This window comes from Entelurus aequoreus, linkage group LG12 (assembly GCF_033978785.1).
Source record: "Entelurus aequoreus isolate RoL-2023_Sb linkage group LG12, RoL_Eaeq_v1.1, whole genome shotgun sequence".
Taxonomy (NCBI): Eukaryota; Metazoa; Chordata; class Actinopteri; order Syngnathiformes; family Syngnathidae; genus Entelurus; species Entelurus aequoreus.
This window is the reverse complement of record NC_084742.1, coordinates 57,117,299-57,142,500: the sequence shown is the minus strand read 5'-3', so window position 1 is coordinate 57,142,500 and position 25,202 is coordinate 57,117,299. Positions and strand designations below refer to the sequence as shown.

Sequence of the window (25,202 nt, the reverse complement as noted above, 5' to 3'; positions counted from 1 at the left end):
ATGTGTATATATATATAACTATATATATAGATATATGTGTATATATATATATGTGTGTATATATGTACATATATATATATGTACATATATGTATATATATATGTGTATATATGTACATATATATACATTTATATATATATATAGTTACCGTATATATATACACATATATTTTTACTGTATATATACACACACACATATATATATATATATATATATATATATATATATATATATATATATATATACATACACAGTGTATACATACGCATATGTATATATAAATATATATATATATAATATAAAATATATAAATGATAAATGGGTTATACTTGTATAGCGCTTTTCTACCTTCAAGGTACTCAAAGCGCTTTGACAGTATTTCCACATTCACCCATTCACACACACATTCACACACTGATGGCAGGAGCTGCCATGCAAGGCGCTAACCAGCAGCCATCAGAGGCAAAGGGTGAAGTGTCTTGCCCAAGGACACAACGGACATGACTAGGAAGGTAGAAGGTGGGAATTGAACCCCAGTAACCAGCAACACTCCGATTGCTAGAACAGCCACTCTACCAACTTTGCCACACCGTCCCTTAAAAACAAAATAATTTCTCCATCAACTTTAAGTCTGTCAACAATTTTTTTTTACGTTTTATGCCCTTTTTGTCTAAAAAAACAACAGTTTTTACAGCATGTATGTATATATATATATATATATATATATATATATATATATATATATATATATGTATATACGTATGCATATATATGTGTGTATATATGTGTATATTTTTGTACATATGTGTGTATGTATGTATATATGTATGTATATACTGTATATGTATATGTGTATATATATGTACAAATATGTAGATGTACATATATGTATATGTATATATATATACAAACAGTATGTATGTATATATATATATGAACGTATGTGTGTATGTACATATGTATATATATGCTGTATATGTATATTTATATGTATATATATGTAGATGTACATATATGTATATATGTGTATATATATATATATATATATACAAACAGTATTTATATATATATATAAACAGTATTTATACATTTTCAGAATGTATTCGTATATACATATATATATATATTGTATATACACACATGCACAAACACACATGTGTGTGAGTGTGTGTATGTATCATATATATATATATATATATTGTAGCTGAGATAGGCTCCAGCGCCCCCCGCGACCCCGAAGGGAATAAGCGGTAGCAAATGGATGGATGGATATATATATATATATATATGTGTATATATACATATACACACTTCTTTTTAACATCTTAATGACTGACCAAATATGAGGGGAGCCCACGGGTTTATAAAAAAATGAATATATTGTATTGGATTTGAAAATGAAAACTGTCAAAATGGCCGGCGCATGCTTTGATTTCTCAGCGTGTGACCCTCAGTGGACAAAGTTTGGACTGTCTTTCAGAGTTACCGTGTGAAGGTGTCATGTTTGTTGTCGTTGTTTGACAAGCGCCTCTTTCCTCTTGTCACTGACAGACAACGTGGAGGCGGAGCTTCTGCACACCTTCACCAAGGTGTACAAGTTTGACACGCTGCTGCTGATGGTGCGCTTGGCGGTCCTCACCGCCGTCACGCTGACTGTTCCCATCGTGCTCTTCCCTGTGAGTACCACCTCTCCATGTACTGCAAGCACAGGACAAAGTACACATCTCATACTAGTACACATGTACAAACAGTTCATTATAATATATTCATTATATAATATAATTATAATTATTTATATCTCAATAGTCGATTTTTTGTACACCCGTCTTAATACAGTATTAACACTTTCTGGGGCACAACATCCACTACAGTTGCACTGTAATTGCAACTTCATGTCACACTTGCAAATGATACTTTAAACATGTAATAATGAAGAAAAATATCAAATAAACGCCTCTCTTAGGCCAATAGACAACAAATATATAACATTTATATTTCATTCTTACACAAAAAGGCAACCTAGTGCTTCACGACCTTTCCTGACATATTTTTTCTTGTTATGATTCATGAACACCAACAGGGGGGAAAACCAGGTTCTTTATGAAGTGCTGCCCTCTAGTGGACGAGTCTATAATTGTCCTGCCTGTCACCAGGTTCTTTATGTAGTGCTGCCCTCTAGTGGACGAGTCTATAATTGTCCTGCCTGTCACCAGGTTCTTTATGTAGTGCTGCCCTCTAGTGGACGAGTCTGTAATTGTCCTGCCTGTCACCAGGTTCTTTATGTAGTGCTGCCCTCTAGTGGACGAGTCTGTAATTGTCCTGCCTGTCACCAGGTTCTTTATGTGGTGCTGCCCTCTAGTGGACGAGTCTGTAATTGTCCTGCCTGTCACCAGGTTCTTTATGTGGTGCTGCCCTCTAGTGGACGAGTCTGTAATTGTCCTGCCTGTCACCAGGTTCTTTATGTGGTGCTGCCCTCTAGTGGACGAGTCTGTAATTGTCCTGCCTGTCACCAGGTTCTTTATGTGGTGCTGCCGTCTAGTGGACGAGTCTGTAATTGTCCTGCCTGTCACCAGGTTCTTTATGTGGTGCTGCCCTCTAGTGGACGAGTCTGTAATTGTCCTGCCTGTCACCAGGTTCTTTATGTGGTGCTGCCCTCTAGTGGACGAGTCTGTAATTGTCCTGCCTGTCACCAGTATCTTTATGTGGTGCTGCCCTCTAGTGGACGAGTCTGTAATTGTCCTGCCTGTCACCAGTATCTTTATGTGGTGCTGCCCTCTAGTGGACGAGTCTGTAATTGTCCTGCCTGTCACCAGGTTCTTTATGTGGTGCTGCCCTCTAGTGGACGAGTCTGTAATTGTCCTGCCTGTCACCAGGTTCTTTATGTGGTGCTGCCCTCTAGTGGACGAGTCTGTAATTGTCCTGCCTGTCACCAGGTTCTTTATGTGGTGCTGCCCTCTAGTGGACGAGTCTGTAATTGTCCTGCCTGTCACCAGGTTCTTTATGTGGTGCTGCCCTCTAGTGGACGAGTCTGTAATTGTCCTGCCTGTCACCAGGTTCTTTATGTGGTGCTGCCCTCTAGTGGACGAGTCTGTAATTGTCCTGCCTGTCACCAGGTTCTTTATGTGGTGCTGCCCTCTAGTGGACGAGTCTGTAATTGTCCTGCCTGTCACCAGGTTCTTTATGTGGTGCTGCCCTCTAGTGGACGAGTCTGTAATTGTCCTGCCTGTCACCAGGTTCTTTATGTGGTGCTGCCCTCTAGTGGACGAGTCTGTAATTGTCCTGCCTGTCACCAGGTTCTTTATGTGGTGCTGCCCTCTAGTGGACGAGTCTGTAATTGTCCTGCCTGTCACCAGTATCTTTATGTGGTGCTGCCCTCTAGTGGACGAGTCTGTAATTGTCCTGCCTGTCACCAGTATCTTTATGTGGTGCTGCCCTCTAGTGGACGAGTCTGTAATTGTCCTGCCTGTCACCAGGTTCTTTATGAAGTGCTGCCCTCTAGTGGACGAGTCTATAATTGTCCTGCCTGTCACCAGGTTCTTTATGTAGTGTCGCCCTCTAGTGGACGAGTCTGTAATTGTCCTGCCTGTCACCAGGTTCTTTATGTGGTGCTGCCCTCTAGTGGACGAGTCTGTTCCCAACTAAGTAAAATATGCGGACGTAACATATGATGTACCGTATTTTTCGGAGTATAAGTCGCTCCAGAGTATAAGCTGCACCGGCCGAAAATGCATAATAAAGAGGGAAAAAAACATATAAGTCGCACTGGAGTATAAGTCACATTTTTGGGGGAAATGTATTTGATAAAAGCCAACACCAAGATTAGACATTTGAAAGGCAATTTCAAATAAATAAAGAATAGTGAACAACAGGCTGAATAAGTGTACGTTATATGAGGCATAAATAACCAACTGAGAAGGTGCCTGGTATGTTAACGTAACATATTATGGTAAGAGTCTTTCAAATAACTATAACATATGGAACATGCTATTCGTTTACCAAACAATCTGTCACTCCTAATCGCTAAATCCCATGAAATCTTATACGTCTAGTCTCTTACGTGAATGAGCTAAATAGATAAAAAGATCCTGGCCAGATGAAGCCATCAGGACCACATCATCTGCAAAAAGCAGACACCTAATCCTGCAGCCACCAAACCAGATACCCTCAACGCCTTGACTGCACCTCGAAATTCTGTCCATAAAAGTTATGAACAGAATGGGTGACAAAGGGCAGCCTTGGCGGAGTCCAACCCTCACTGGAAACGTGTCCGCAATGCGGACCAAGCTCTGACACTGATCATACAGGGAGCGGACCGCCACAATCAGACAGTCCGATACCCCATACTCTCTGAGCACTCCCCACAGGACTTCCAGAGGGACACGGTTGAATGCCTTCTCCAAGTCCACAAAGCTAATGTAGACTGGTTGGGCAAACTCCCATGCACCCTCAGGGACCCTGCCGAGAGTATAGCGCTGGTCCACAGTTCCACGACCAGGACGAAAACCACACTGTTCCTCCTCAATCCGAGGTTCGACTATCCGGCGTAGCCTCCTCTCCAGTACACCTGAATAGACCTTACCGGGAAGGCTGAGGAGTGTGATCCCACGATAGTTGGAACACACCCTCCTGTTCCCCTTCTTAAAGAGAGGAACCACCACCCCGGTCTGCCAATCCAGAGGCACCGCCCCCGATGTCCACGCGATGCTGCAGAGTCTTGTCAACCAAGACAGCCCCACAGCATCCAGAGCGTTAAGGAACTCCGGGCGGGTCTCATCCACCCCCGGGGCCTTGCCACCGAGGAGCTTTTTAACTACCTCAGCAACCTCATCCCCAGAAATGGAAGAGCCCACCACAGACTCCCCAGGCACTGCTTCCTCATAGGAAGATGTGTTGGTGGGATTGAGGAGGTCTTCGAAGTATTCCCTCCACCGATCCACAACATCCGCAGTGGAGGTCAGTAGAACACCATCCTCACCATACACGGTGTTGACAGTGCACTGGTGGTCCAGAATCGCTTCGAAGCCGTCCGGAAGTCGTTTTCCATGGCTACCCCAAACTCCTCCCACGTCCGAGTTTTTGCCTCTGCGACCGCTGAAGCCGCACACCGCTTGGCCTGTCGGTACATGTCCGCTGCCTCCAGGGTCCTATGAGCCAAAAGAACCCGATAGGACTCCTTATTCAGCTTGACAGCATCCCTCACCGCCGATGTCCACCAACGGGTTCTAGGATTACCGCCACGACAGGCACCAACTACCTTGCGGCCACATCTCCAATCAGCCGCCTCGACAATAGAGGTGCGGAACATGGTCCATTCGGACTCAATGTCCAGCACCTCCCTCGTGACATGTTCAAAGTTCTTCCGGAGGTGGGAATTGAAACTCTCTCTGACAGGAGACTCTGCCAGACGTTCCCAGCAGACCCTCACAATGCGTTTGGGCCTGCCAGGTCTGTCCGGCATCCTCCCCCACCATCGCAGCCAACTCACCACCAGGTGGTGATCGGTAGAAAGCTCCGCCCCTCTCTTCACCCGAGTGTCCAAAACATGAGGCCGCAAATCCGATGACACAACTACAAAGTCGATCATGGAACTGCGGCCTAGGGTGTCCTGGTGCCAAGTGCACATATGGATACCCTTAAGTTTGAACATGGTGTTCGTTATGGACAATCTATGACGAGCACAAAAGTCCAATAACAAAACGCCACTCGGGTTCAGATCCGGGCGGCCATTCTACCCAATCACGCCTCTCCAGGTTTCACTGTCGTTGCCAACATGAGCGTTGAAGTCCCCCAGTAGGACAAGGGAATCACCTCCTTCGAGTGAATCCAAAAAGGGTGGGTACTCTGAGCTACTGTTTGGTGCGTAAGCACAAACAAAAGTCAGGGTCCGTCCCCCCACCCGAAGGTGGACGGAAGCTACCCTCCCGTCCACTGGGTTGAACTCCAACGTGCAGCCTCTGAGCCGGGGGGAAACAAGAATTGCTACCCCAGCTCGTCGCCTCTCACTGTTGGCAACGCCAGTGTGGAAGAGAGTCCAGCCCCTCTCGAGAGAGTATATGTACGTACTGTACATGTACACTACGGTGTCGACACGTGATTATAGGACGCATTTCCTTCCCTAATATGGTCGCGAGCTAAATTTAGGGCTGACCAAGAGGAAGTGATAGCTCCCATTTTTAGCCCTCAATACAGTCTTATGGGGGTTCTCCGGGGTGTAGTAACCGCGAAAGGCCACCAGATGGCGACAGAAGCCAGCTAGTCAGTGAGCAGAACCAAATGAAGTGTTCCATCCCATTTTAGCCCTCAATTCGCACACTCAATGATTTATTTAATTGAATTAATATATTTCATAACACCATTGATTTTAACTAATTTTAATTGTTTGAGCAATAACAGTATAAAAAAACAAAAAAACCCCACTAAAATTATTGGGGACTCTAGACTCATAAAAGTGTTAAAACTAAGTCAAACTTTTTTACTTTCAACGCTTAAATCTCCATATCAACTTCAGATCTATCCATTGACTATTATTATTTTATCTTTAATTTTTATTATTGTTTGTGTTAGCCCTTTTTGTCAAAGAAAACCTGGTTTTATTTTTATGGCAAACAAAATATGCAATATTTTTCCCAAACAAAATTCATAACATTGATTTATTAGTATTTTTTAGCAATGCCAGATTTAAAGTATAAAAAAAAGTGCCTGCTGGCAGCTTCGTGTACTGCAGCATTTTCTCACTACATTTCACCTGGATTTGTTTTTTTTCCACTTTTTTTTTTTTTTGGAAAATATTTTTTCAAATGTGCTGCAGGCCGTAAAAATAAATAAAAAAGTGGGTCACAAATGGTTATGATCATTATTAATTTGTAAAAATTGTTTGTGTTATGCCCTTTTTGTCAAGGGAAACCAAAATATGCAATATTTTTCCCCGAACAAAATTCATAACATTGATTTATTAGTATTTTTCGAGCAATGCCAGTTTTAAAGTAAAATAAAAAACTGCCTGCTGGCAGCTTTGTGTACTGCAGCCTTTTCTCAATACATTTCACCTGGATGCTTTTTTTTCCACTTCATGTTTTTTGGGGGGGAAATACTTTCCATAACATTGATTTGGGACAAGCGGTAGAAAATGGATGGATGAATGGATTTATCAGTATTTTTTTGAACAATGCCGGTTTTAAAGTAAATCATTGACAAATCCACATTTTATTTATTTATTTTGTAAATGATTGACCTTTTTAAGGCTCCAATTATTTCACATTGAACATTTTTTGCGGGAAAATATTGCACATTTTGTATTTTTGCCACCATAATAAATGTTTTTCTTTGACCAAAAAAGGGCACAAAATATAATAAAAATGTAAACTTTTAAATCAACGGATAGGTATTAATATTATTAAATGTATTATCCATATTTTGTCATTTACACTCAATACGCACACTCCTTCCTCTTATGGGGTTTCTTGTGGGTGTAGTAACCGCGGAAGGCCACCAGATGGCGACAGAATCCTGCTAGTCAGGGAGCAGGGAGGGACGCTGCTGTAAATGAGTCATGGATGTTCCAGTTTATGTTTCAGTGGAAGTTTACTGGGACGGTGGAAAAAGTGCCACCTTGGCAGCTGCTTTTGGGGCTGAGGATGAAACTAAACGTTGCTACAATATAAAAATGTAATGGTTTTAACTAACAATTTGACATGTAAATGTTACTGTGTGGAATAAGGGCAGGGCAGAAGAAATGTTCAGCAGTGCCAGGAAGACATTTTCCTGCTAATCTCTGAAAGACCGTGAGTCATAACTTGTTAGGCATGAGTCACGAGTTGTCAGAACAATGCAGTGTGTCCCCAAACACCTGGCGCCCATTTGCATCGTTCTCATTTTCAAAACAAAGACATTACACTTTTTTTTTTCCACCTTTAAGCTCCTTCAAGTTTTGGCCCAGGAAGACGAAATTGAGTCTCAGTCATAACAATGTTAAAAATAAGTAATGTTTTAATTCAAAGCTTCAATCTTTAGCTCAACTTTGGGTTAATCTGTTGATATAAAGTTTTTTTGTTTAGTTTTATGCCTTTTTGTCAAATCCCTGTTTTTTTATGGCGAACAAAATATGCAATATTTTCCCACAAGTTTTTTAAAGTGGAATATTTGATGTGAATTAAATATGTCAATAATTCATAACAACATTGATTTTAATTCATTATTATGTTTATGAGCAATGACAGTTAAAAAGAAAAATGCCACTAAAATTCTTGGAGACCAAAAGGGCCCCACTCACAAAAGTGTTAAATAATAAATAATACATTAGTCTTTTTTACACCTTCAAAGTTTAACTGTCAAAATCAACTTCAGAATTTATTTTTTTTCTAATAGGTTTTTTTATTTGTTTGATACCCGTTTTGTCAAAAAAAACAACTTAGTTTTTTACATTGTAACAACACAAAAAATGCAATATATTCTAAAAGAAAATATTTCAAAGTGCAATATTTGATGTGAATTAAATATGTCAATAATTGATAACATTGTTTTTAATTCATTATTATTTTTTTGAGCAATGACAGTTTAAAAAAAATGCCACTAAAATTATTGTGGACCCAAAAGGGTCCCACTCATAAAAGTGTTAAATATACATCATACATTTGTCTATTTTACACCTTAAAAGTTTAACTCTCAAAATCAACTTCAATTTTTTTTCAATTTTTTTAATAGGTTTTTTAAAATTTGTTTTATGCCCTTTTGTTAAAAAAAATCTTAGTTTTTTACACTGTAAAAACACAAAAAATGCAATATATTCTAAAAGAAAATATTTCAAAGTGTAATATTTTATGTGAATTAAATATGCAATAATTCATAACAACATTGATTTTAATTCATTATTATGTTTATGAGCAATGACAGTTAAAAATAAAAATGCCACTAAAATTTTTGGAGACCAAAAGGGCCCCACTCACAAAAGTGTTAAATAATAAATAATACATTAGTCTTTTTTACACCTTCAAAGTTTAACTGTCAAAATCAACTTCAGAATTGTTTTTTTTTTTTAATAGTTTTTTAAAATTTGTTTTATGCCCGTTTTGTCAAAAAACAACTTAGTTTTTTACATGGTAACAACACAAAAAATGCAATATATTCTAAAAGAAAATATTTCAAAGTGTAATATTTGATGTGAATTAAATATGTCAATAATTGATAACATTGTTTTTAATTCATTATTATTTTTTGAGCAAAGACAGTTTAAAAAAAATGCCACTAAAATTCTTGTGGACCCAAAAGGGTCCCACTCATAAAAGTGTTAAAAATACATCATACATTTGTCTATTTTACACCTTAAAAGTTTAACTCTCAAAATCAACTTCAAATTTTTTTCAATTTTCTTTTTAATAGGTTTTTTAATTTGTTTTATGCCCTTTTGTTAAAAAAAATCTTGTTTTTTTACATGGTAAAAACACAAAAAATGCAATATATTCTAAAAGAAAATATTTTAAAGTGGAATATTTTATGTTAATTAAATATGTCAATAATTCATAACAACATTGATTGTAATTCATCAGTGTGTGAATGTGTGTGTGAATGGGTGAATGTGGAAATACTGTCAAAGTGCTTTGAGTACCTTGAAGGTAGAAAAGCGCTATACAAGTATAACCCATTTATTATTATTCATTATTAATGACAGTTTTTAAAAAATGGCACTAAAATTCTTGTGGACCCAAAAGGGTCCCACTCATAAAAAAGTGTTAAGAATACATCATACATTATTATGTCTATTTTACATCTTCAAAGTGGAATATTTCATGTGAATTAAATATGTCAATAATTGATAACAACATTGATTCATTATTATGTTTTTGAGCAATGACGGTTAAAAAAAAAAAGCCACTAAAATTCTTGGAGACCAGAAGGGCCCCACTCACAAAAGTGTTAAATAATACATTAAGTCTTTTTTACATCTTCAAAGTTTAACTGTCAAAATCAACTTCAGAGTTGTTTTTTTTAATAGGTTTTTTTTTAATTTATTTTAAGCCTGTTTTGTAAAAAAAAAAAAAAAAAACCTTAGTTTTTTACATGGTAAAAACACAAAAAATGCAATATATTCTAAAAGAAAATATTTCAAAGTAGAATATTTGATGTGTCAATAATTCATTACAACATTGATTGTAATTCATTATTATTTTTTTGAGCAATGACAGTAAAAGAAAAATGCCACTAAAATTCTTGTGGACCCAAAAGGGTCCCACTCATAAAAGTGTTAAAAATACATCATACATTAGTTTTGAGGTTTTTTTTTTCCTTCAACGCTTAAATCTCAAGATCAACTTTAGAACTATCAGTCGATTATACATTATTAGTATTTTAATGTTTGTTGTTTTAAGCCCTTTTTGTAAAAAAAAAAAAGCTATTTATTAAAAATAAGTCTTTTTTTAACATTTTTATTCAAGTCTTAATTATTTTGGATCAAGTTTAGGTCTATGTGTTGGTATAAAAACATATTTTATGTTTTTGTCAAAACCCTGTTTTTTTATGGCAAAATCCCACTAAAATTCTTGGGGACCAAAAGGCCCCACTCATAAAAGTGTTCAAAATAAATAATACATTAGTTTTTTTACACCTTCAAAGTTTAACTCTCAAGATCAACTTCAAATCAGTCTATTAAAAGTTTTTAAATTATTTTTTTTATAGGTTTTAAGCTAGTTTTGTCGGGGGAAAAAAAAACGTCGTTTTTTTTTACATGGTGAAAACACAGAAAAATGCAATATATTCTAAAAGGAAATATTTTAAAGTGGAATATTTGGAATTAAATATGTCAATAATTCATAACAACATTGATTTTGATTCATTACTATTTTTTGAGCAATGATAGTTAAAAAAAAAAAAAGAGTCATACTTATTTGTTTTATGCCCTTTACGTCAAAGAAAACATTGGGGTTTTTTATGCCAAAAACACAAAATATGCAATATTTCCCAAAGTAATTGGAGCATTAAATAGATAAACAATTAATAACATCATCGACTTTAATTCATTATTCTTTTTTGAGCAATGACCGTTTAAAAAAAAATCCTACTAAAATTATTGGGCCCAAAGTGGACTCATAAAAGTGTTAAAAAATAAAGTATAAATAATACTTTTGTTGACTTTCAACACTTAAGTCTCTGGATCAACTTTAGATCCATCCATCCATTACAAGTTTTTATTACATTACATTTTTATCAAAGAAAACTTTGTTTTTTTATGATAAACACAGAAAATATGCTATATTTCCCCCCTACAAAATATTTGATGAGAAGTAATTGGAGCCTTGAATATGTCAATAATTCATAACAACATTGATTTTGATGCATTATTATGTTTTGAGCAATGACAGTTTTAAAGAAAAAGTCATACTTATTTGTTTTATGCCCTTTATGTCAAAGAAAACATTGTTTTTTTATGCCAAAAACACAAAATATGCAATATTTCCCAAAGTAATTGGAGCATTAAATAGATAAACAATTAATAACATTATTGATTATAGTATAAATTATAAGTATAAATAATAAATGTGTTTACTTTCAACACTTAATTCTCTGCATCAACTTTAGATCTATCCAAGATTTTATTACATTACATTTTTGTCAAAGAAAATTGAGTTTTTTTATGATAAACACAGAAAATGCACAATATTTCCCACTACAAAATATTTGATGGGAAGTAACTGGAGCCTTGAATATGTCAATAATTCATAACATTGATTTTGATGCATTATTATGTTTTGAGCAATGTCAGTTTTAAAGAAAAAGTCATACTTATTTGTTTTATGCCCTTTATGTCAAAGAAAACATTGTTTTTTTATGCCAAAAACACAAAATATGCAATATTTCCCAAAGTAATTGGAGCATTAAATAGATAAACAATTAATAACATTATTGATTTCATTATTCTTTTTTGAGCAATGACCGTTTAAAAAAAAAAAATCCCACTAAAATTATTGGGCCTAAAGTGGACTCATAAAAGTGTTAAAAATATAGTATAAATAATACATTTCTTTACTTTCAACACTTAATTCTCTGCATCAACTTTAGATCTATCCATCCATTACAAGTTTTTATTACATTACATTTTTGTCAAAGAAAATTGAGTTTTTTTATGATAAACACAGAAAATGCGCAATATTTCCCCCCTACAAAATATTTAATGGGAAGTAACTGGAGCCTTGAATATGTCAATAATTCATAACATTGATTTTAAGCAAAAAAAAATCCTACTAAAATTATTGGACCTAAAGTGGAGTCATAAAAGTGTTAAAAATAAGGTATAAATAATAAATGTCTTTACTTTCAACACTTAATTCTCTGCATCAACTTTAGATCTATCCAAGATTTTATTACATTACATTTTTGTCAAAGAAAATTGAGTTTTTTTATGATAAACACAGAAAATATGCTATATTTCCCCCCTACAAAATATTTGATGAGAAGTAATTGGAGCCTTGAATATGTCAATAATTCATAACAACATTGATTTTGATGCATTATTATGTTTTGAGCAATGACAGTTTTTAAAGAAAAAGTCATACTTATTTGTTTTATGCCCTTTATGTCAAAGAAAACATTGTTTTTTTATGCCAAAAACACAAAATATGCAATATTTCCCAAAGTAATTGGAGCATTACATAGATAAACAATTAATAACATTATTGATTTCATTACTCTTTTTTGAGCAATGACTGTTTAAAAAAAAAAAAATCCCACTAAAATTATTGGGCCTAAAGTGGACTCATAAAAGTGTTAAAAATAAAGTATAAATAATACATTTCTTTACTTTCAACACTTAATTCTCTGCATCAACTTTAGATCTATCCATCCATTACAAGTTTTTATTACATTACATTTTTGTCAAAGAAAACTTTGTTTTTTTATGATAAACAGAAAATACGCAATATTTCCCCCCTACAAAATATTTGATGGGGAGTAATTGGAGCCTTGAATATGTCAATAATTCATAACAACATTGATTTTGATGCATTATTATGTTTTGAGCAATGACAGTTTTTAAAGAAAAAGTCATACTTATTTGTTTTATGCCCTTTATGTCAAAGAAAACATTGTTTTTTTATGCCAAAAACACAAAATATGCAATATTTCCCAAAGTAATTGGAGCATTACATAGATAAACAATTAATAACATTATTGATTTCATTACTCTTTTTTGAGCAATGACCGTTTAAAAAAAAAAAATCCCACTAAAATTATTGGGCCTAAAGTGGACTCATAAAAGTGTTAAAAATAAAGTATAAATAATACATTTCTTTACTTTCAACACTTAATTCTCTGCATCAACTTTAGATCTATCCATCCATTACAAGTTTTTATTACATTACATTTTTGTCAAAGAAAACTTTGTTTTTTTATGATAAACAGAAAATACGCAATATTTCCCCCCTACAAAATATTTGATGGGGAGTAATTGGAGCCTTGAATATGTCAATAATTCATAACAACATTGATTTTGATGCATTATTATGTTTTGAGCAATGACAGTTTTTAAAGAAAAAGTCATACTTATTTGTTTTATGCCCTTTATGTCAAAGAAAACATTGTTTTTTTATGCCAAAAACACAAAATATGCAATATTTCCCAAAGTAATTGGAGCATTACATAGATAAACAATTAATAACATTATTGATTTCATTACTCTTTTTTGAGCAATGACTGTTTAAAAAAAAAAAAATCCCACTAAAATTATTGGGCCTAAAGTGGACTCATAAAAGTGTTAAAAATAAAGTATAAATAATACATTTCTTTACTTTCAACACTTAATTCTCTGCATCAACTTTAGATCTATCCATCCATTACAAGTTTTTATTACATTACATTTTTGTCAAAGAAAATTGAGTTTTTTTATGATAAACACAGAAAATGCGCAATATTTCCCCCCTACAAAATATTTGATGGGAAGTAACTGGAGCCTTGAATATGTCAATAATTCATAACATTGATTTTAAGCAAAAAAAATCCTACTAAAATTATTGGACCTAAAGTGGAGTCATAAAAGTGTTAAAAATAAAGTATAAATAATAAATATGTTTACTTTCAACACTTAATTCTCTGCATCAACTTTAGATCTATCCAAGATTTTATTACATTACATTTTTGTCAAAGAAAATTGAGTTTTTTTATGATAAACACAGAAAATGCACAATATTTCCCCCTACAAAATATTTGATGGGAAGTAACTGGAGCCTTGAATATGTCAATAATTCATAACATTGATTTTGATGCATTATTATGTTTTGAGCAATGACAGTTTTAAAGAAAACAACAGCCTGCATGACAACTTTGTGTTATTAGTGAACATTGCAACTTTTTCTTGTTACATTTCACCTTTTTTTTTTCTTTAATAGTGTTTATAGAATGTGTGTGTGTGACTAGAGCATATTTTGTCAGGCTCCTGTGGGGTTGGAAGACTTTTTTTCCCAAAGTGTGTGAAAAAAAAACCCTGAAAACATGAACATTTTGCGTAAGTGCATGAAGACATGAAGAAAGTTTTAGCTATAAATGTGCTTTTCTTCTAAATGAGGGAGGTGATATATATTAAGTGTTACACATCACCTTCAACGTGGAGGGCAGCCAACTTTCCACCTGACATTTGAGAACCTGCAAGCCTCGACTCCCCCCGACGTTCATTGTGCCCGCCGACCTTCAGCGAGAGATTAACGTTAGCTGTGTCTGCCAGCAGAAGTGGTATACACACACACACACACACACACACACGTGTGTTTAGACGGGGTGTAGTCACGTGATGGATGGCTCACACAGGGCTTTGCTGGGATTCAGTGCATTATGAGGGGGCTTTACACGGAGGCCCCCCTGCCCCAGTTCTCAGGCTCCGGCTGATGAGAGCCCACTACCTTTGTGCCCACAAACATCCTTTTATAAACATTATAGCTCATGCTACGTCCAACTTCTAATTGTGATCCTGACAAATCACCAAATTCAATGACTGTATTTTGCAGACCAAGGAGTGCACCGCTATATAAGCCACACCCACTAAACTTTAGAAATACTATCCCTTATATTAGCCGCACCGGACTATAAGTCGCAGATATAAACGTTGTGAAATGACTTATTTACACAGAAATATTCTGTAAATGTTTATTCCAAACGGTGTCTGTAACAAGGCAGTAAAACGGCTGATCAAACAAAACAGAAGTCATCGTCATGGACCCGCTAGCTGCGCGAGCTAGCTCTCCAATCAGCTAAACAAACTCAATAAGACATTAGCATACTTCTGAGGATGGCGGCAAGTATCCAAAATCAATAATTTTTAGGTATAAACGTACAGACTTAATTAAAAAGCTTTTATGAGCAATGACAGTTTAAAAAAAATGCCACTAAAATTCTTTGGGGACCAAAAGGACCCCACTCACAAAAGTGTTAAAAAATAAATAACACATTAACTGTTTTTTTACACCATCAAAGTTTAATTCTCAAAATCAACTTCAGAATTTGTAATTTTTTTTATATAGTTTTTTTAAATTTGTTTTATGCTTGTTTTGTAATTTTTTTTTTTACACAGTAAAAACACAAAAAATGCAACATATTGTAAAAAATATATATATTTCAAAGTGGAATATTTGATGTGAATTAAATAAGTCAATAATTCATTATTATTTTTATGAGCAATAACAGTTTAAAAAAAATGCCACTAAAAATATTGGGGACCAAAAGAACCCCACTCACAAAAGTGTTAAAAAATAAATAATACATTAGTTTTTTTTTACACCATCAAATTTTAACTCTCAAAATCAACTTCAGAATTATTTTTTTTAATATAGGTTTTTTTTTATTTGTTTTATTTTTGTTTTGTAAAACAAAAAAAAAACAAAAAACGTTGCTTTTTACATAGTGAAAACACAAAAAAAATGCAATATATTCTAAAAAAAATAAAATATTTCAAAGTAGAATATTTGATGTGAATTAAATAGTTCAATAATTCATAACAACATTCATTTTAATTCATTATTATTTTTATGGGCAATGACAGTTTAAAAAAATGCCACTAAAATTCTTGGGGACCAAAAGAACCCCACTCACAGAAGTGTTAGAAATAAATAATAAATTTGGTTTTTTTTGGTTTTTTTACACCATCAAAGTTTAACTCTCAAAATCAACTTCAGAATTTGTATATATATATTATATATATATATATATATATATATATATATATATATATATATATATATATATATATATATATATATATATATATATATATATATATATATGTATATATATATATAATAATAATAATAATAATACCTGGGATTTATATAGCGCTTTTCTAAGTACCCAAAGTCGCTTTACATGTTAAAAACCCATCATTCATTCACACCTGGTGGTGGTAAGCTACTTTCGTAGCCACAGCTGCCCTGGGGTAGTCTGACGGAAGCGTGGCTGCCAATTTGCGCCTACGGCCCCTCCGACCACCACCTATCATTCATTCAACATTCAATCACCGGTGTGAGCGGCACCGGGGGCAAGGGTGAAGTGTCCTGCCCAAGGACACAACGGCATGGTAAGAGGCGGGGAGCGAACCTGCAACCCTCAGGTTTCTGACACGGGCGCTCTACCCACTACGCCATGCCGCCCCAATATATAGTATATACATATACACATATATATATATATATATATATATATATATATATATATATATATGTATATATTATAGTTTTTTTTATTTGTTTTATGCTTGTTTTGTAAAAAAAAAAATTAGTTTTTTATACGGTAAAAACACAAAACAATGCAACAAGCGGTAGAAAATGGATGGGATGGATATTCTAAAAAAACAATATTTCAAAGTGGAATATTTGATGTGAATTAAATATGTCAATAATTCATAACATTGATTTTCCGATTGATTGATTTATTTTTATGAGCAATGACAGTTTTAAAAAATGCCACTAAAATTCTTGGGGACCAAAAGAACCCCACTCACAAAAGTGTTAAAAAATAAATAATACATTAGTTGTTTTTTTTACACCATCAAAGTTTAACTCTCAAAATCAACTTCAGAATTTTTATTTTTATATAGGTTTTTTCATTTGTTTTATGCTTGTTTTGTAAAAAAAAAAAAAAAAAAACAACTTTGTTTTTTTACATGGTAAAAACACAAAAAAATGCAATATATTCTAAAAAAAATTGAATATTTCAAAGTATATAAATAAATAATATTTAGTTGTTTTTGTACACCTTCAAAGTTTAACTCTCAAAATCAACTTCAGAATTTTTTTGGTTTTTTTATATATATATATATATATATATATATATATATATATATATATATATATATATATATATATATATATATATATATATATATATATATATATATATATATATATATATATATATATATAGTTTTTTTTAATTTGTTTTATAAAAAAAAAAAAAAAACAACAACTGTTCTTTACATGGTAAAAACACAAAAAAAATGCAATATATTGTAAAAAAAAAAAAAAAAAAATTCACAGTGGAATATTTGATGTGGAATTAAATATGTCAATACTTCATAACAATTTTGCTTGTTATGAATTTTTTGGAGCCCTGACAGTTAAAAAAACAAAACACTAAAATTCTTGGAGGCCATAAGGGTCCCACTCACAAAAGTGTTAAAAATACAGCTAAAAAAAGTGTTAAAAATACAGCTAAAAAAAGTGTTAAAAATACAGTTAAAAAAGTGTTATAAATACAGCTACAAATAAAAAAGTTAGCATGCAGCATTTATCTGAGGTGCTGCAAAACTAGCCAAAATAAAAAGGGATCATGCTAATAATATTAGAACGCTAACAACTGTGGTTTGAACACAAGCGGACTTTTTACACACCCGTAGGGCTTTTTTGTGTGGGAGAACACAAAAATCACAGTGGACATTAGTGGTTTGCACAAAGGTCACTGCAGAGGACGTTTTACAGGCGGGCGTACAGATACTTCCTGTGGTCTTGAGATCGGAACGCACCAAAAAGAATCAGTGATGCTAATGGTGTTTAGGCTAGGTAACAACCTTCTGGATGGTTCTGCCACTTCTACCGGTCCGTCCACATTCCCATGGTGTGTACGGGGTGGGGTGAGGGGAGGGGAGGGGCAGTGAAAATACCACACGGTGCTACAAAGGAGTGACAGTTGGGTGCCAAATAGTTTGGAGCCTCCGAGAGAAATGCATCGTCCCGGTTCCACTTTTCCTAGCTAATTATGCAACCGCTTATAAATGATTGTCAAGATCTCCAGAACTTCTTCTCTCTAGCAACTTGCCCGTTGTCCCGGCAACCCCCGATGAAGGGCGTGGAAAAGTGTCTTTCTTCCTGCTCCCGCCTGTTGAAGCGGGTGTGAGAGAATAAAGAAAGTTACTTTTCTGGCCGTACCTGTCCCACAGTACCTGTCTCACAGTACCTGTCCCACAGTACCTGTCTCACAGTAAGATGAAAGATAAGCAAACAAAGACACGCCTCCCCCACTTCCTGTTGCCTTAAAGCCCGCCCCCCAAGGCGCAGCCTGGCTGATGCAACCCTCCAGTTCCCTTGCACGGCGGGAGATAATCCCTTTTGAATGGGCGCCCGCAAGACCCGCATCCTTAAACCTCTCCCTGGGCCGCACCTGACGACGGCGACCTTTCCCCCACTGGCCGCTTGAGCCAGCGGCGTCTCAGCGAGAATGCGATACAGACGCTGGGAATGTTGGACGAGTGATAGCGTGTGATCACACCGTGTCACTGTGATAACGTGCTGCAGTCTCAACAACAGCTGGATGTATCAGACTTAGACCATTGTCTTTGATATCAACGTAACAGCTGGATGTATCAGACTTAGACAATAGTCTTTGATATCAACGTAACAGCGGGATGTATCAGACTCAGACAATAGTCTTTGATATCAACGTAACAGCTGGGTGTATCAGACTCAGACAATAGTCTTTGATATCAACGTAACAGCGGGATGTTTCAGACTCAGACAATAGTCTTTGATATCAACGTAACAGCTAGGTGTATCAGACTCAGACAATAGTCTTTGATATCAATGTAACAGCGGGATGTTTCAGACTCAGACAATAGTCTTTGATATCAACGTAACAGCGGGATGTATCAGACTCAGACAATAGTCTTTGATATCAATGTAACAGCTAGGTGTATCAGACTCAGACAATAGTCTTTGATATCAACGTAACAGCGGGATGTATCAGACTCAGACAATAGTCTTTGATATCATATCATTTTTCAACATGTTGGCATGGCAACGTGAGCGTACGTCAAACACCAACATTTGACTGGTGTTTGCCTTTAAAAATGAGCTAAACAACTTTGTGGGTTTTTTTTGCGGGAAACGTCCTCTGCAGTGACCATTTGTGGTTTGCATAATGGTCACTGTGGAGGACGGTTTAAAAAATGATGTCAGACATCTTAAAAAATGACCAAATTTCAAGGTCACGACCCAACATTGATTAAACGTTGTCAAATAGTATGTTGTTTCAACGTTGTATTTGAGTTGTTCTCAAAGACTGTTAGGACTCCTTCATGACTCCTTTATGTCTCCTTCATGACTCCATGTCTCCTTCATGACTCCTTCATGTCTCCTTTGTGACTCCTTCATGTTTCCTTCATGACTCCTTCATGTCTTCTTCGTGACTCCTTCATGACTCCATGTCTCCTTCATGACTCCTTCATGTCTTCATGACTCCTTCATGTCTCCTTCATGACTCCTTCATGACTCCATGTCTCCTTCCTTCATGACTCCTTCATGTCTCCCTGTCTCCTTAATGACTCTCCTTTATGTCTCCTTTATGTCTCCTTCGTGACTCCTTTGTGACTCCTTCGTGTCTCCTTCGTGACTCCTTCGTGTCTCCTTCGTGACTCCATGTCTCCTTCATGACTCCATGTCTCCTTCATGACTCCTTCGTGTCTCCTTCATGACTCCTTCACTTCGTGACTCCTTCATGACTCCATGTCTCCTTCATGTCTCCTTCATGACTCCATGTCTCCTTCATGACTCCATGACTCTCCTTCATGTCTCCTTCAGGACTCCTTCATGTCTCCTTCATGACTCCATGTCTCCTTCATGACTCCTTCATGTCTCCTTCGTGACTCCTTCGTGTCTCCTTCGTGTCTCCTTCATGACTCCTTCATGACTCCTTCATGTCTCCTTCATGACTCTCCTTCGTGACTCCTTCATGACTCTCCTTCATGTCTCTTTCATGACTCCTTTGTGTCTCCTTCATGTCTCTTTACTCCCTCATGACTCATTTGTGTCCTTCATGACTCCTTTGTGTCTCCTTCATGACTCTTTCATGACTCCTTCATGTCTCTTTACTCCCTCATGACCCCTTCGTGTCTCCTTCAAGTCTCATTCGTGTCTCATATCTCCTTCATGTCTCCCCCATGACTCCCTCATGATGTCCTTCATGACTCCCTTCATGTCTCCTCATGACCCCTTCATGACTCCTTCGTGTCCTTCATGACTCACTTCACGTCTCCTCATGACCCCTTCTTGACTCCTTCATGTCTCCCTCATATGTCTCCTCCTTCATATGTCTCCTTCATATGTCTCCCTCATGACTCCCTTATGACTCCCTCATGTCTCCTTCATGACTCCTTCATGTCTCCCTCATGACTCCTTCATGACTCCCTCATGACTCCTTCATGTCTCCTTCATGTCTCCCTCATGACTCCCTCATGACTCCTTCATGACTCCTTCATGTCTCCTTCATGACTCCCTCATGACTCCTTCATGTCTCCCTCATGTCTCCTTCATGACTCCTTCATGTCTCCCTCATGACTCCCTCATGACTCCTTCATGTGTCTCCTTCATGTCTCCCTCATGACTCCTTCATGACTCCTTCATGTCTCCTTCATGACTCCTTCATGTGTCCTTCCCTCATGACTCCTTCATGTCTCCCTCATCACTCCCTCATGACTACTTCATGACTCCTTCATGTCTCCCTCATGACTACTTCATGTCTCCCTCGTGACTCTTTCATGACTCCTTCATGACTTCATGTCTCCTTCATGTCTCCCTTCATGACTTCATGTCTCCTTCATGTCGCTTCTCTCCTTCATGACTCCTTCATGTGTCCTTCATGACTCCTTCAGACTCCTCATGTCTCCTTCATGACTCCTTCATGACTTCATGTCTCCCTTCATGACTCCTTCATGTCGCTTCTCTCCTTCATGACTCCTTCATGTCTCCTTCATGACTCCCTCATGACTCCTTCATGTCTCCCTCATGTCTCCTTCATGACTCCTTCATGTCTCCCTCATGACTCCCTCATGACTCCTTCATGTGTCTCCTTCATGTCTCCCTCATGACTCCTTCATGACTCCTTCATGTCTCCTTCATGACTCCTTCATGTGTCCTTCATGACTCCCTCCCTCATGACTCCTTCATGTCTCCCTCATCACTCCCTCATGACTACTTCATGACTCCTTCATGTCTCCCTCATGACTACTTCATGTCTCCCTCGTGACTCTTTCATGACTCCTTCATGACTTCATGTCCCCTTCATGACTTCATGTCTCCTTCATGTCGCTTCTCTCCTTCATGACTCCTTCATGTGTCCTTCATGACTCCTTCAGACTCCTTCATGACTCCTTCATGACTTCATGTCTCCCTTCATGACTCCTTCATGTCGCTTCTCTCCTTCATGACTCCTTCATGACTCCTTCATGACTCCTTTAGACTCCTCATGACTCCTTCATGTCTCCTTTATGACTCCTTCATGAGTCCTGCATGACTCCTTCATGTCTCCTCATCATGTCCAGTCAAAGGGACTAAATAAATGTCTTCCACCCCACAGATCCGCTCCTCCATCACCACCTTGCTGTTCAGCGGGCGAGGGTTCAGCTGGGCTCGCCACATGATCATCGCCGCCGCCATCTTGGCCTTCAACAACATGCTGGTCATCTTCGTCCCCACCATCCGGGACATCTTCGGCTTCATCGGTTAGCACACACACACACACACACACACACACACACACACATTAGCAGCTTCAGGCCGCAGGTGGTGTGAGTGCAGTTGAAAAGGGGAGAAACGTCAAGTGTTAGAAGCTGCAAGACGATAATGAGCAGACGTGACCAGAAAGACCCTCAACGTTTAGACAAATTAGTTCATACCAATAAAAGGGAAAGATTGCATTTCTACTTTTTTCAAATACCAAGTAACATATTTTCCGGACAATAGAGCTCAACCAACTACATTTTCAAAGTAAAAAATTAGAGATGGCCGATAATATCGGATTATCGGCCAATAAATGCTTTAAAATGTAATATCGGAAATGATCGGTATCAGGCTTTAAAATGTAATATCGGAAATGATCGGTATCGGTTTCAACCTCCCGATTTTCCCGGGAGACTCACAAATTTCAGTGCCCCTCCCGAAAATCTCCCGGGGCAACCCATTCTCCCGATTTCCACCAGGGCAACATTATTGGGGGCGTGTCTTAAAGGCACTGCCTTTAGCGTCCTCTACAACCTGTCGTCACATCCACTTTTACTCCATACAAACAGCGTGTTGGCCCAGTCACATAATGTATGCGGCTTCTACACACATTTAAGTGAATGCAATGCATACTTGGTCAACAGCCATACAGGTCACACTGAGGGTGACCGTAAAAACAACTTTAACACTGTTACAAATATGCGCCACACTGTGAACCCACACCAAACAAGAATGACAAACACATTTCGGGAGAACATCCGCACCGTAACACAACATAAACACAACAGAACAAATACCCATAACCCCTTGCAGCACTAACTCTTCCGGGACGCTACAATATACACCCCCCCGCTACCACCAAACCCAATATCGGAATATCGGATATCGGTACAAAAGCCATTATCGGACATCTCTATAAAAAATATTTCTTCCATATATAAGCCGCACCGGACTATAAATCGCAGATATATGCTTTGTGGAATAAGTTATTTACACAGAAAAAAATTTTAAATGTGAATTTACATACCTTCATTGTTTCCAAACAGTGTCTGCAACACGGGCAGTAAAACGGATGATCAAACAAAACAGACGTCCTCGTCATGGACCCACTAGCTGCGCAAGCTAGCTCTCCAATCAGCTAAACAGACTCAATAACTCCACGGTGACGTTTTGGTGAATTTACTGAGGAATTTGTGAAAGTGAAACAATACAAAAAGAATGCCATTGTAAGTTAATGATACTAACACAGACACTTGTAAACCTGTTAGCTAATGCTAACGACCCTAGCGTCATTAGATTACAATAGAACGTACAAATACGCATGAAAACACTCCTACAGACATCACACATGGGATAGTTTAGTAAGTAAGAATTGTTTTAGTTATATTGTAAAACTTACAAACGTTGCTTGGAGTGATGAATAAAGAATCCATATAAGTAGACGGCTAGAAGACAGAACGGCACTTGTACTTCCGGTGGAAAGCACTGAATGGAAGGATACTGTAGTGAGCAAACTCGTCCAAAAGATGGCGCCATAGCACAAACAATAACACACCTTTTCAGTGTATTTGCTTACTATTTGCAGTATGGCCGTCAGCGAAGAAAAATCCATAATTTAGCCGCACCGTTTTTTAAGCAGCGGGGTTCAAAGCGTTGGAAAAAAGTAGGGGCTTGTAGGTAATATAAGTATAAGCAAATGTTGCAGCTGCGCCTCATACCTTCTTTTTGCCGGGTCAGGTTCCTCGGCAGCCACCATGCTCATCTTCATCCTCCCCGCGGCCTTTTACCTGCGCTTGGTGAAGAGTGTACCCATGCGCTCGCCACAGAAGATCGGGGTAAGTCCAGACCAACACACACACACACACACCTGCTACAAATTGTTGGTCCCCTTGTGAAGTTGGCCCCCTTGTCATTGCTAATATTGAAATATTCATTTTTGCTGTACACATTTTCATTTGTGCCATTTACTTTTTTAACTTACTCTATTATAAAACGTTACTAACATAAAAAGTATAAAATGTTAATAGCATAAAAACTATAAAACGTTACTAACATAAAAACTATAAAATGTTACTAACATAAAAAGTATAAAATGTTACTAACATAAAAACTATAAAACATTACTAACATAAAAAGTATAAAAGGTTACTAACATAAAAACTATAAAACGCTACTACATAAAAACTATAAAATGTTACTAACATAATAACTATAAAATGTTACTAACATAAAAAGTATAAAAGGTTACTAACATAAAAACTATAAAACGTTACTAACATAAAAACTATTAGACGTTAACATAAAAACTAAAAGGTTACTAATATAAAAAGGTTACTAACATAAAAACTATAAAACGTTACTAACATAAAAACTATAAAATGTTACTAACATAAAAAGTATAAAAGGTTACTAACATAAAAAGTATAAAAGGTTACTAACATAAAAACTATAAAACATTAACATAAAAAGTATAAAATGTTACTAACATAAAAACTATTAGAAGTTAAGATAAAAAGTATAAAATGTTAACTTCTAAACTATTAGAAGTTAAGATAAAAAGTATAAAATGTTACTAACATAAAAACTATTAGAAGTTAACTTAAAAAGTATAAAATGTTACGAACATAAAAAGTATAAAATGTTACTAACATAAAAATTATTAGATGTTAAAATAAAAAGTATAAAATGTTACTAACATAAAAAGTATAAAAGGTTACTAACATAAAAACTATTAGTAACATTTTATACTTTTTATTTTAACGTCTAATATTTTTTATGTTAGTAACATTTTATACTTTTTATTTTAACGTCTAACATAAAAAGTATAAAAGGTTATTAACATAAAAAGTATAAAATGTTACTAACATAAAAAGTATAAAATGTTACTAACATAAAAAGTATAAAAGGTTACTAACATAACAAGTATAAAAGGTTACTAACATAACAACTATAAAATGTTACTAACATAAAAAGTATAAAACATAAAAAGTATAAAATGTTACTAACATAAAAAGTATAAAAGGTTACTAACATAAAAAGTATAAAAGGTAACTAACATAAAAAGTATAAAATGTTACTAGTATAAAAGGTTACTAACATAACAAGTATAAAAGGTTACTAACATAACAAGTATAAAATGTTACTAACATAAAAAGTATAAAACATAAAAAGTATAAAAGGTTACTAACATAAAAAGTATAAAAGGTTACTAACATAAAAAGTATAAAAGGTTACTAACATAAAAAGTAT

The 25,202-nt window shown here is 35.9% G+C and overlaps 2 protein-coding genes across 3 annotated transcripts in view; one reads left to right on the top strand and one right to left on the bottom strand.

Moving 5' to 3' along the window:
- The window catches only part of slc38a4 (solute carrier family 38 member 4), a 132,571-nt gene that overhangs the window by 100,508 nt on the left and 6,861 nt on the right, over nucleotides 1–25,202 (top strand). For both annotated transcript variants that reach the window (XM_062066293.1, XM_062066292.1), the window contains exons 13-15: nucleotides 1,552–1,676; nucleotides 21,811–21,955; nucleotides 23,691–23,788. In XM_062066293.1, coding sequence (XP_061922277.1) covers nucleotides 1,552–1,676; nucleotides 21,811–21,955; nucleotides 23,691–23,788 — 368 coding nt within the window. The remainder of the gene's footprint in view (nucleotides 1–1,551; nucleotides 1,677–21,810; nucleotides 21,956–23,690; nucleotides 23,789–25,202) is intronic.
- Nucleotides 14,420–25,202, bottom strand: part of LOC133662365 (uncharacterized) — a 149,611-nt gene continuing 138,828 nt past the window's right edge. The window contains exon 11 of the mRNA XM_062066295.1: nucleotides 14,420–14,665. Within this exon, the coding sequence (XP_061922279.1) occupies nucleotides 14,567–14,665 (99 nt within the window). The 3' untranslated portion in view covers nucleotides 14,420–14,566. The remainder of the gene's footprint in view (nucleotides 14,666–25,202) is intronic.